The sequence below is a fragment of the Melospiza georgiana genome, chromosome 18, assembly GCF_028018845.1.
Source record: "Melospiza georgiana isolate bMelGeo1 chromosome 18, bMelGeo1.pri, whole genome shotgun sequence".
NCBI classification, from domain to species: Eukaryota; Metazoa; Chordata; class Aves; order Passeriformes; family Passerellidae; genus Melospiza; species Melospiza georgiana.
In genome coordinates, this window is record NC_080447.1 from 3,574,831 (window position 1) to 3,587,730 (window position 12,900).

Below are 12,900 nucleotides of genomic sequence, written 5' to 3' on the forward strand. Positions count from 1 at the left end.
GGCGCGCTGACGTACCCGGCGGCGGCGGCTGTGGCGGTAGCGCGCAGGGGGCTGCGAGGGGCGGCAGCTGCTTCTCGCGAGAGTTCGGGGTATGTTCTCGCGAGAGCGGGAGCCTTGGCCTCTGAGGGCGGGCCGGGAGGTGTGAGGGGATCCCTGAGGGGAGAGAGCCCGGGATCCCTGAGGGGAGAGATCCCCCGGAGGTGTGAGGGGATCCTGAGGGGAGAGAGCCCCCGGAGGTGTGAGGGGATCCTGAGGGGAGAGAGCCCCGGGATCCCTGAGGGAAGAGACGCCGGGATCCCTGAGGGGATCCCTGAGGGGAGAGATCCCCCGGAGGTGTGAGGGGATCCCTGAGGGGAGAGAGCCCCGGGATCCCTGAGGGGAGAGATCCCCCGGAGGTGTGAGGGGATCCCTGAGGGGAGAGAGCCCCGGCATCCCTGAGGGGAGAGATCCCCCGGAGGTGTGAGGGGATCCCTAAGGGGAGAGAGCCCGGGATCCCTGGGGGGAGAGATCCCTCGGAGGTGTGAGGGGATCCCTGAGGGGAGAGAGCCCGGGAGGTGTGAGGGGATCCCTGAGGGGAGAGAGCCCCGGTATCCCTGAGGGGAGAGAGCCCCGGGAGGTGTGAGGGGTCCCTGAGGGGAGAGAGCCCCGGAATAATGGAGTCCAGCCCCTGACCCATCCCCACCTTGTCACCAACACCCAGCGCCTCGTCCAGGCCTTCCTTGGATACCTCCAGGAATGGGGACTCCAAACGTCTCTGGGCAGTTCCAATCCCTGACCACCCTTTCCATGGAGGAATTCCTCCTGTTGTCCATCCTGAACTTCCCCTGGCACACCTCGAGGCTATTTCACCTTGTTTGTGTCCCTTGTTCTCTGGGAGCAGAGGTGACCCTCACATTGCTGCAATCACTGATTATGATCAGCAATTAGTTCATGTTAGTGATGAGTTATCCCATTGTCCCCAGCACTTGAAGGGGTGTGTGTATAAAACCCAATTTGGGGGTCTCTGGTTTGTCTGGGACACTTGAGTGGCTGCCCAGGGTGGAGCCACCATCCCTGGAAGTGTTCAGAGCCCTTGGCCCCAGGGTTTGGTGGATCTGGGGAGGTTGGATTGGGTGCTCTCCACCATAACAATTCCATGATTCTGTGTGCATAAACCAACACTTCCCCTGCAGCTCTGCAGCTGTGCTCCAGCCTGTCCCTGGTTGAGCTGTGAGTGTCCCTGCCCCCCGTGGTTCCCAGCATGTCCCTGAGCAGCGCTGCCCGTGCCCAGAGCCTGCTGTGTGCCGGGATCCGGCGGCTCCTGCTGATCCCACAGCCATCCAGAGGGGTCTCTTACAAAGCCGTGGTGTTTGAGGAGAGCGGGGTGCTGCTGCCAGCCCCCCACAGGACAGCCTCAGGTGTGTGTTCCCTTTGCTGACCCCACACAATCACACAATGTCCTGAGCTGGGAGGGACCCACGGGGATCATCATCCACTCCTGGCCCTGCACAGACACCCCAACAATCCCTGGGAGTGGTACCCAAATTCACCCAGAGCTCTGGCAGCCTCGGGGCTGTGCCCATTCCCTGATATCAGAAATATCAGGGAAAGAACCTTTCTGAGCCCTGGCACGGCTCCAGTCGTTCTCTTGATCTGGTCCCTCATCACCAGAGCTCCTGTTGTTCCTGTGCTTGGAGGGAAGGTAAATCTCAGGTGCCTCTTTCAGCTCTGGTGGGACACCCAGGAACTTGTGATGGTGGGACCCGTTGTGCCATCAGAAGTCACAGAAGTAACAGTGACCACCCTGCACTGTCCTGTGGTGCCACCACCCGCTGCCACCCGAGGCTGGTGCCGCTTTAGGGATTCCCCACGCTGCAAACAGGGCTGAGGTGCTGCAGTTCCTGCAGTGCCCAAGCCTTTTGCTCTGTGCTGTGTCACTCGCCCCAGTGCAGCTCATCGTTCTCAGCCCAGAGGCGCCCCCAGCTGATTGCCCGCTCTGCTGATGCCTTTCCCGCCTTGCCTGTGTTCTCGGTGCAGACTGGGAGGCCCGGAGCTGCGTTCCAGCCGGCACCGCCCAGCGAGCTGCGCTGTCTGGAGGGGAGAGCAGCCTCTCCCTGCAGTACTCCAGGGGAGAGCTGACAGCTGTGGAGTTCCTGCAGGAATTGGGACAGCAGTGCTTTGAGATTGTAAGCCTCACACCTGTAAACTCCCCCCTGCTCTCCCTGTGCTTCCTGACTGCATAGAAACAGGTCCAGTGAGGAGAGAGGAGCTTTAAAAGGCAATTTTGTGGTTGAAGGGTCTGGATTTTCCATCTAGGAGGCGCTGCTGTCAGAGCAGGGCAGATTTCCACCATTATCCCGGGGCCTGGGCAGGCAGGCAGATGAATTTGCCTTAATTTCCTCCTGGAATAAAGTCCTTTTAAAACATCTCAGTCTAAAATGCAGATTCCTTTCCTGCCTGCTGAGCTGTCAGTGTCTGTCTCTAACCTGCCTTGATCCCATGGCAGGCACAGTCCCAGGGATTTCTCTCTCCCAAAATCAGCCCTTTATCTCTGCTGCAGAATCAGGAATGCGAGAACATTTGTTTATTTGGGCAAAGCAATTTGGCTGAGAGATTCCCTGCCTGCCTTCGGACAGCAAGATAAGCTGATCAGATAACCTACCCACCCAAGCCACTCTTATTTTCACCCCATTTCTGGCCCATTACCACTGTTGGGGTTTCTCTGTTTCTCAGGCAAATGTCCGTGTTCCCGTGCACTCCTTTCTCTGGGATTTAATCCGAGAGGAGATGAGAAAACAGCTCCCCACAATGGCAGAAGCAGCGCAGTGTATCCGGGCAGAAGGGCTGCAGACGGCTCTGCTGAGCCACAGCTTGTGCCCCGGACAGAGGCTCCTGCCCCTGGAGCAGCAGCACTTCGATGTGGTGAGTCTGCATGGATCCCAAACGGGGCTCTGCTCCTCCACTTGTGAAAGCAGCAACTCGAATTCTTTTAGTGCAGTTTAAGCACAGTTTGGTTGACATCAGCCTGGAGAACATTTCCTGACACAATTCCTTGTAGGCACTTGGAGAGGGGCTGAGTGACATTTGCAAATCCACTGCAAAGTGCCCACACAGCCACGAGTCTGTGTGACAGGCACAGGCAGCGATGGAGACAGGACTTGGAAGCTGGAACACAGACTAGAAATAAATGTTATTATTCAGTGCCCTGCCTGCTTTAAAAAAACAAACAAACAAACAAAAATAAGCTTTAAAAGAGTTAGGATTCTTCAAGGATTTTATGTAACCCCTGTGCTACAAAAACCCAGTACCCCAACTTGCTGACCTGTGTGGGATGAGGAGCAGATGCTCCTTTCCCAGCAGAGTCTCCTTTCCCAGCACACTTCAGCTTTGCAGAGATGACACAGATGGGCAGATCTGGTGACACATGAACCTCAAGGCTCCAATCCCCACGGCCTCTCCAGTGTGTGCTGCTCCTGGAACAGGAGCTACAGCCCTGCACAGCAATTAGTGGGGGAAAATAATTGAGTGTGGGTTTCCATTAGTGTTGGCTTTATATCCATGCAATGGATTCATTGGCTTTATATCCATGCAATGGATTCCTTGCTGTTCCTGCAGTGTTACAGAGCAGGAATGGCTGCTTGGGGTGTTCGTGGCTGCGAGGGCAGTGGCAGTGCTCACACACTGAGTCAGTGCTTTTTTGATCCAGATTTTAGGGGGATGGTTATGGCAAACACAGCTGCTGTGGAGGTGCCTTTGGGATGGCTGGTGGCTGCAGTGGTCAGGACGCTGCTTTTCCTGAGCCTTTGGAAGGTGCTGCCATCCAAGGCTTCCTTGGACAGCACTGAGCAACTGGTCTGGAGCCAGTTTGGTGTCCCACACTGGGACATCTCATTGGATATCTTCCATCCCAGGACTGGCTGGTCCTGTTTGGCTGATTTGGCCACAGCAGTTGGCACCCACACAGTCCCTGGAACCAGGGCCCACCCAGCTCCACATCCTTCATTTCTCATGTTAATCAGACCAGTCTCTTTCCCAGCTCCCATCTCCATTCCAGCACTGCCCAGGCTCGTGCATTTTCCATCTGTTGCTGCTGTAGGTGGTTGAATCCCATCAGGAAGGGGTGCCCAGGCCAGATCCTGGGATCTACAAGCTGTGCTTGGAGCTCCTGGGTGTGCAGCCCCAGGAATCCATCCTGCTGGACAGCAGCAGCCAGAACCTGGAGGTGGCAGCCCAGCTTGGCATGAAAACAGTGAAGGTACAAAGTGGCACAGCCAGGGTGGGGTTTGGGGGTGGGTTTTGGGTACAGGAGCTGTTGGGTTTCACCAGCTCAGGATTTCCAGTTGACAGTGGCTGACTCTTGCCAAGCCTTTTGCTCCAGCCTCGCTTGTCCCTGCAGGATGTGGTGGGGTTAAAGCAGGGATCACTGGCAAAGTCTGCTCGGGGCTGTTCCACTCATGGCTCCAAACTCTGTGTAACCTCAGGGAAGTCTCTCCTCATTCCTGTTCCTCTGTTCCCTGTAGGAGAAACAGCCCTATCCCTATGGTTGAGACAACCACAGCAGATAATGAGTCCCAGTAAATGAATTCCCAGAAACTCTGAGGCCTCCTGGATGAGTCAGCTGGGGACTGCCAAGTTACCCCCAGGCTTTGGGGTCACTGAGCACAGGGGTTTTAATTTGGGGACACTGGGGAAAGGACAAGACTGGGACTGGTGGGAAGAGTGACCTCCACTCCCCTGGATTGCACACAGGGAATTCCAGCTCTGATCCCAGCCCAAGCTCACAGTGCCTGTGCCACCATCACAGCTCTCTCCAGGCAGAGTAGAGGTGGGAAGCTCTGTGCTGGCAGGGAATGAGCCAGGAATTCCTGTGTGTCAGGGGATCAGTGCTGATGGACTCACAGATAAATGCATCCCCCCCAACCAGGCAGGGCTCTCTCTTTCCCAGGGAATTTTGCCTTCTAGCTGTCACCAGTGCTACTCTGTCCCTCCTGGTTTCAGGTTGATGATCCAGCAGCAGCACTCAAAGAGCTGGAAGCCCATCTGGGGTTTCCTTTGCAAGGATTTGTTCCCTACACTCGTTCAGTGAGACCAGGCATGGAAATCCCCAAGGATCATCTGCAGAAGTACCTTGAGGATGTTCTTGGTGCCCACCCAACAGGTATTGCAGTGGGTTTGGTCCTTCCATCAGAAAACCTGGATATTCTGGAGCTTTTGACTTTTTCCTATGACATAGGGACTGAAAAATAATATTAAGGAAAGGCTCATAATCTCCAAGCAAACAGCACAGCCATTCCAGTTTCAGTGTTCCATCACTTTCCTAGAATTAAGAAACAACATTTTAGGGCTTCCTCATTTTGGGAGGGGTTGAGGACAATTTGCCAAAGAGATGCCAGGGATATTCCTGTCCTGTGAGGCAGCTGGGAGCCACTGCCAGGTTTGGGACACAGAGTGGGCTCTCAGCCCCAGCTGCAGGAAGGGGATGGAAGGCCTGGAGAGGTGCTGACCCTCTGCTCCCTCCTCCCAGCCCCGCTGGAGTTACGGCAGTTTGAGTCCACCCGGAGCTATCTGGTGAAGTTTGGAGGTCGTTTGCTGGTGCTGAAGAAGGAGGAGGAGCCTCCCTCAGGCCCCTCGGGCCTTTCTGTCTCAAGGGAATACAGGTGAGGGGTCCTGCTGCAGTTTGCTGGGCCAGAGGAGCAGGACACGGGGGGAGGATCGTTCATGGCCTCCCCTTGTTTTCCAGTGTGGGATAGAGCTGGGGGCTCCAGGCCATGGGAAGATGTGGCTGTGCTCCTCTCACCTCCCCCCAGCCACATGATTTCAGTATATTTAAAGCTGAGCACAGTGATATGGTGTGTCTGCCTCCAACACAGCAGTGCCTGGACTGATTCCCTGCACCTCTGTCCCTCCCTTTAGGGTCCTGAAGGCTCTGGCTGAGGCTGGTGTTCCTGTGCCCCCTGTGCTTGCTCTCTGTGAGGACAGAAGGTAATCCTGGCCCTCAGCTTTCACTCTGTGCTTGGCAACTGCAGCCAGATTCCCCCAAAGGTGAACAGAGAAGGAACCAGAGCTCACAAAGTGCTCTGATCTAATGAACATCTGTGCAGTGTGGGGCTGGAGGAGCCTCTGGAAGTTCAAAGAACAGAATCATTTTATTTGGTTTGGTTTAGGTATGTTCCATTTTAGCTATTAATCCAAAAGCTCTCTTTGAAAAGCACTTATAAAGCAATGTTATAGGGCTTCCTGCTGACTCAGAGTGCTCAGGTTTGCAATAAAGAAAGGATTTTTCCAACTGCCAGACCTCAGGCAGCAGTGACAGCAGCAAATCTGTGAGAGGACAGCCCTCGGGCCTGCAGCCTGCTCAGATCCCTGCAGGACTCAGTGTCTGCACTGCAGCTCACTGTGTGCCCACTGCTGCTGTGTTGTGAGCAGCCTGGCAGCCCAGCCCACGGGCACTGCAGGGAACAGGGAGCAGCTGCTGCTGGAGCTCTGGGGCTGGAGGGGCCAGGGCAGAGCGTGGCACAGTCACGGGCACAGCCTGAGCTGGGCTCCAGAGAGTGCCCAGGTGAGGCCTGGGGGCACGTTCAAGGTGCAGATGAGATCTGGGGGGAGTGGCAGGATTGGCCTCAGCCCCACACATCCCAGTTTGCCTCCCCAGCATCCTTGGCTGTCCTTTCCTGCTGCTGGAGCACCGTGCTGGCCACATCCACCACAGCCTGTGCCTGCCCGCGGTGCCACCGCGCCAGCGCAGGGCCTGGTACGGGGCCATGGCAAACGTCCTGGCCAGGATCCACAGCCTGGAGCCGGGAGCAGCCGAGCTGCAGCAGCTGGGGGAGCACGGTGAGAGCAGCCTCTGCTTCCTTTCTTCTCCTGGGTGTCAGCAGCTCAAGGGATGGGCAGGATGGACCAAACTGGGGGCAGGTGGGAAAGGGAGGATGAGCAGTCCAGAGTCTGAATCCCCAGGTGTGGTGGGAGGGTGGGAAGGGCTCTTCCCATCCAGGTTTCCTGTGAGTTCCCAAAGTTCTCCTACCTCCAGAGCTTCCTGCCATGTTTGTTGCCATCTCTGCCCACTTTGGATACAGGAGTAACTTCTTTGCTGACCAAACCTCCCCAAGCATCCCCTCCAGTCCCTCTGCAGAGACAGCTCAGCTTCCTGGAGCTGGTGAAGTTACTTTTTTGTCCAGGATTGGATTCTTTCCACCTGAATATTAAATCCAGTGCCCAGTTAAGAAAGTATGAGACCCTTGGAAATTGCAATTATAATCTTGAAGCTTAATCAGGATTCTGGACTGAGATCTGCTTGGCTGTTTGGCTTTTTCTGTGTCCCTTTTGAAGCCTCTTTGTGCCTTTCCCTTTCCCTCCTTTCCCCTGTTCCAGGAAATTACATCCAGCAGCAGTTTGAGACCTGGACAAAGCAATATAGAGCTGTGGAAACTCACACGATCCCAGCGATGGAGAGGCTCATCCAGTGGCTGCCTCTGCATTTTCCTGAATCCCAGAAGACAACATTGGTGCACGGTGATTTCAGGTACTGCCCTGGAGCACAGGCCAGGCAGGAAACAAGGACTGAGTGTCAAATGAGTATAAAACAAGGACTGAGTGTCAAATGAGTGTAAAACAAGGACTGAGTGTAAAATGACCCCCAGACTCCAAAAGGTGCTGATTGGGCTGGGGCAGCAGCTCCAGAGCAGCCCAAAAGCTGGGTTTGGGTCAGGGTGAGCATCCCCAGGGAATGAGATGGAGATTCTTTATCCAACAGCTGCAAATGCTGGTGTGACACTGGAGGATCATCAGCTCTTCCTGCAGTACTGAGGAATCAGCCCTGATCTGAGGCTCTGACTAACTTGGTTTCATTCTCCAAAGCCCAGTTTAGTCCATTATTAACCAGGGGGTTCAATATTGAGTAACCTCCATCCTCTGCTTGCAGAAATTAATGTTTCACTTTGTGCTGCCTTCCAAAGGACTCTGCGATTTTTGAAGAGAGTGAAGAGCACTGAAAGCACCTACTGCTGCTGAGCACTGGGATTTTTCCCTCCTCTGGAGACTTTCCTGATCTCTTTTTCCCTCTGATACAGGATGGACCACCTGGTCTTTCACCCAGACAGGCCAGAAGTCCTTGCTGTGCTGGGCTGGAAGTTTGCCACTCTAGGAGATCCCCTGTGTGATGTGGCGAATAACTGTGTGAGCTTCTTCCTGCCAGCCCCCTCTGGGGCTCGCAGAGGTACAGAGGGGCACACTCACCTTGGCACACACAGAGGAGCCAGAGCTCAGAGCAGATCAGCTCCTGCCAAGCAGCTCAGCTGGCAGTGGGGCTCAGTGCAGCTGCAAAGGGCTCTGGGTTTGCATTGTTCTCCCTCTCACTCCAGCTGGGCAGCTGGGCAACTCTTTTGGGTGGGAAAGTTGTGAGGCAGGTCAGGACTGGTGTGTGCACTAAGTTATCCACTTGTTAAAAAGAAAAGTACAGGGTTAAATGGAGAGGTTTAGGAGAGATCTCTGTCAGTCACAGTTTCACCCTAACCAGGAGAACTGCCCCATGTGCATTTTGGGGCAGGGGCTGGTGCCAAACCCCAGAGCTCCCTGTGGAGCCAGCACAGAGCTGTGCAGGTCCTGGAGGGTGCAGGTGTCTCCATGGAGGGGCCTGGCTGTGCCCAAGGCTCTCACCGTGCCCTGGGAGCTGCTCTGACTCCCTGGTACTTCCCATCTTCCAGGCTTGAGGAACTGTGACTTGGGGCAGCTGGGCATTCCCACAGCAGAGGAGTATTCCCAGATGTACTGTGGCCACAGGGGAGTGGAGCACCCAGAGAACTGGAATTTCTACCTGGCCTTTGCCTCTTTCCGCCGGGCTGTGATGCTGCAGGGACGTCACCGCGGCTCCCTGGCAGGTGAGGAGCCAGCAGGGCAGCTGAGTCCTGCACAGGGCACAGCCAGGGGCACAGAGCTGCCTCCCTGCTCCAGCACAGGCCTCTCCCTGCCTGCTCTCTGTGCTGTGGGGTCTCTCCTTTCCTGGGAGAACTGAGCAGAGGCCAAAGCTGGGAGCCCAGAGCTGTGTCCTACAGATGGAGCTCTCAGACCTCCCAGCTCAGCACCAGCCTTGCCAAGGGACTCACAGGGAGGTGCTGAGAGCTCCCGGTGCTGTTTGTCTGCACACATCAGGTGTGGCCCTGGAGCCTTTATCAGAATGAAATCTGAATTTATTTTCACATCCCTTAGAGAGGAGTTTCTCCAAGTCCTGCTGGGCTGGCCCAGGGGAGGGCAGGTGATGCTGTTTGGGATGTGATACCCAACACAGGCTTTTCCAAACAAGTGTCCTGTTCTCTTGTCCCCAGGGAGGCCAGCTCCAGGTGACAGCAGCCCCAAGGATGCAGAGTTTGTGGCTGATCTGGCCTGGGATTTTGCTGTTAAAGAAGGATTCCGTGTGTTTGAGAGCCTGCCCCCCACAAAGCTGCTCCTGCGCCATTCCAGCACCTGGGCCGGGCAAGGGCCTCACCTGGGCAGGAGTTTCAGCACCTGGGCACGGCCTGGGGCAGCCCCTGTGCCCAGAGCCCCCCTGGGCACTGCCCCCAGCAGCCTGGCGGGGATGGCACAGGGGCTTTGCTGCAAGATGGGCATCCAGAGGGGCTTTCTCAGTTCCCATTCCAGAGGGACTGCACGTCCTCTGCCAGAGCTGCAGGTGAGACATCTGTGCTGAAGCTGCTCTGCTGCACCTGCCCCAGGGTGGGGATGGTGGCCTCCAAGTGTCCTGGTTCTCCTGATCATGGCAGGCATTTGGCACTCCTGGAGCCCAGTGGTTTGGAGGGCAAGGGCTGGGTCCATATGGCTGCAACAGAGTTCATACCCTGGGAAACTGATTTTGGGAGCTGGCACTCCCTTCCAAAAGCAGCAGATTAACACCATCCCAGCTGTGGTTGCTCACCCAGGTCCTGCCATCTGGGCTGGGCTGGGCTTTTCAACATTTGCCAGTCCAGGAAGAAATGGTTGTTCCTCCTGCAGTCTCCCTCTGGGAAAGGCTGAGTGAATTCCCTTCTCTCTGTCCCTCTGTGCTCCCTTGAGAGGTTCCTTGAACCTCCCCTTTCACACATTCACAGTGAGTGGAAGCAAACAGCTCCACCCTTGGGCTGCTACCAAGATTATATTCCTAATTATTCTGGTGACATTATCAAATTCTAGTGGGTTACTTAACCTCCTTTCAGCTGCCAAAAAAAAAAAATCCAGGTGCCCTTCCAAAGTGTTTGCCTGTGCTCTGGCAGAAACCAGCAAACAGCAGCGTGTCAGGGCCCTTGGCAGCTGATCCACAGAGAAGGTGGAAGGGCAGGGAAGCAGAGGCTGTGGGGAATGTGGAGCTGCTGAGATGAGCAGATCTCCTTGCCCTTCCTCGAAACACTCATCCTTGCCAAGTCTCCAACATCAGGATTGCCACACTCTCTGTATTCCATGTCTTGGGCTTGTGGAGATGCTGCTGCTGGTGTGTGGCACCACAGAGCCCCTCATCCCTGTCACCTCCACAGCCACCCCATTGCCCTTTCCCTTGGCATCATCCCTGCCCTGTCAGCCTTTGCTGTGCAAGTTGTGAAAGCCAGGGCAGGAGTTTTGCTGCCTGCAAGAGCAAGATAATGCAGAGAACTGTTACACAGCCAAATATTCCCAGCCTGGAAGTGCCACAGTGCTCCAGAGCTGGGCACGGCCAAGGGCAAGGGCAAGGCTGCCCCTGCCAGCTGGCACTGCCAGGGGAGGTTCATCTCTGGGAGTTGGCAGCTGAGCCACTCCTGGCTGAGCAGGGCAGGATCTCAGCTGATCCTGCCTCATCCTGCACCAGGAGGCAGCAGGCTCCACACACTGATCCCAGAGGCTGCCTGTGCCCCCAGCTCAGGGAGATCCTCTCCAGAGGAGCAGAGGGAAGCTCAGTTCCTCCCTCAGAGCCATGGCTGCCCATCAGAGGGGCAGCACCAGGGGCACCAGAGCTCTCATGGGCCTCATCCTCTTCCCCCAGGCACAGAGTGCCAGGACCAAGGCAGTGGCACTGATGGCTGCACAGGTCATGGATCAGGGCACCAAAGTGAGCAGATTCCTCAGGCCTGAGCCCTCCCTGACCCAAAGAAAGGGCAACCCTGGGACTCCCCTGCAGTGTGGGGCCTGTGAGCTTGAGGGGTGATTTGTCCTGTGTGCTGTGGGGTCCCCAGTGAGGCATTTCCCCAGCACTGGGTCCCCAGGGGTTTGCAAGGCTCTGGGGTGCTGCTGCCTGGTGCTGCAGCCCTGTGTGCCCACATGGGCTCTGCTCTCTCTCTCCCACAGGTCCCTGGAGCAAAACATCTCCACAGAGCAGATCCCAGCCCAGCACTTCCCCTGGACCTGAGCCCCACGTCTGGCTGAGGGTCCCCAGGGGCCACAGGACTCTCCAAACCAGAGCTGGGCCAGGAGCTGCAGCCCTGGGGGACCCAAAGCCAAACCAGGCACTCTGGCATGGGAGAGGCCGTGCTGAGGGCAGCCTGTGAGCTCAGTCCCAGAGGTGTTTGGTGCTTTTATTGCCTGGCTCAATGCAGGGCCAAGTCCACCCTTGGATCGTGGGGCTGCAGGATCAGAGCTGCAGCAGGGAGAGTTGGTTGCAGTGACCAGGCTGGGGGTGCACGACCCAGTTTTGGGAATAAACAGAATGGACCAGGATGTCTCTTGTCCTTCAGCACATCTTTTCTTCTTCAGCACAACCTCCAGCAACCTGCAGATGCTGGAAGAATCCTCAGTGGTGGAAGGAACTGAATCCAGTCCTTGAGGTCTCTGGATTCAGGGGAGACTCTGGAGCTGAGGCAGTGCCTGCCCTGTGGAGCTGGGAGGATCCGTGGTGCCATGAGTGTGGTGGGGTCTCTTTGGGGACCATGGAGGTGCAGACTGGATCAGTGGGAGCTTTCAGTGCTTTACAGAGCCACGGGAGAACTGTGGGAACAACTTTATGAGCATGAGCAATGTATATTAATTAATTAATTATTAAAGTAATGGGTAAGGTTCTTTGGGTTCTCCTGCTCCTCCAGCGTGGGTGCAGCCCCACAGCCCATGTGCCCGGGGTGGGCACCACCTGCCAGCCCTCGGGGGCACAGGGGGTGCTGCAGAGAGCCCTGGGGGCCGTGCTGGCTCAGCACAGGGACCGTGAGGCTGTGGGGATAACCGGTAACCCGAGCCTTGGGTTCTCCCAAGCTGCGGGGTGAAATTCCACCTCAGCCTCGGGCGTTTGGCTCTGCCGTGGAAGGGGGAGGGCGCTGAGCCCGTGTGTGCCCAGCTCAGATATTTGGGATGGTTTCCCAGCACGCTCCTGACTCCGGCACCTCCCGCCTCCCTCGGCCGGCTCTGGGGGCCGAGAGCCGCGCCTGCCCCGGGGGTTTAACTCTGCTGGGTCTGCGGAGAGAGCCAAGGCTTCACTGAACGCGCACCAGGGCTCGGTGCCGGGGCTGCCCCTGCCGGGATCAGGCACAGACACGGCTTAGCCCGAGCCGGAGCTCAGCTCCGTGCCGTGCCCTGGGGACACCTTGAGCCGCTGGCTCTGGGGGACACGGGCACATCTCTGCAGGGACAACGGCTCTGGCATCTCCCAGGGGGGTTTGACACGAGCAGGGCTGTGCCAGGAGGAGGACACGTCCTCCTCGCGAGTGCCACTTTCTAAAGGGCTGCCCGGGAGCCCCTGCCCGGGAATTCATCCATCCACCCCCCTGCCGGGGACACGGGCGGACAGGGATGAGGAGCCTGAGACCCAGCACAAGAGGATTTCTTTCCAGCTGATCCGGGAAACGCACGGCCTAATCCGTGTCCTGCTGGATAACCTGGGGAGGGCATTTTGCCTTCTCTGGGCTGGGCTGTTCCTCCCTGCTCAACTGGGCTGATACTGCCCTGGATAGGAGAGAAATGCCTGGAAAGTGCAAATGCTGGAACCTCCAGCAAGACTTT

The 12,900-nt window shown here is 56.7% G+C and overlaps 1 protein-coding gene across 1 annotated transcript; it reads left to right on the top strand.

The window, feature by feature from the left end:
• Positions 1 to 23: 23 nt before the first annotated feature.
• Positions 24 to 11,582, top strand: ACAD10 (acyl-CoA dehydrogenase family member 10). Its single transcript, XM_058037030.1, has 14 exons — positions 24 to 89; positions 1,173 to 1,397; positions 2,017 to 2,165; positions 2,713 to 2,901; positions 4,076 to 4,234; positions 4,978 to 5,137; positions 5,504 to 5,636; positions 5,893 to 5,961; positions 6,632 to 6,813; positions 7,351 to 7,501; positions 8,049 to 8,194; positions 8,682 to 8,855; positions 9,300 to 9,643; positions 11,263 to 11,582. Exons 2-14 carry the CDS (start codon positions 1,241 to 1,243, stop codon positions 11,338 to 11,340), a joined length of 2,091 nt encoding a protein of 696 aa, XP_057893013.1. The 5' UTR covers positions 24 to 89; positions 1,173 to 1,240; the 3' UTR covers positions 11,341 to 11,582.
• Positions 11,583 to 12,900: the final 1,318 nt, after the last annotated feature.

What these genes read in the sequence shown, in the direction of transcription:
- ACAD10 (XM_058037030.1), top strand. Translation starts at nt 1,241, where the DNA reads ATGTCCCTGAGCAGCGCTGCCCGTGCCCAGAGCCTGCTGTGTGCCGGG. An exon ending in GACAGCAGTGCTTTGAGATT is followed by an intron (nt 2,166 to 2,712) that starts GTAAGCCTCACA and finishes TCTGTTTCTCAG; the next exon opens with GCAAATGTCCGTGTTCCCGT. An exon ending in GCTCTCTGTGAGGACAGAAG is followed by an intron (nt 5,962 to 6,631) that starts GTAATCCTGGCC and finishes TTGCCTCCCCAG; the next exon opens with CATCCTTGGCTGTCCTTTCC.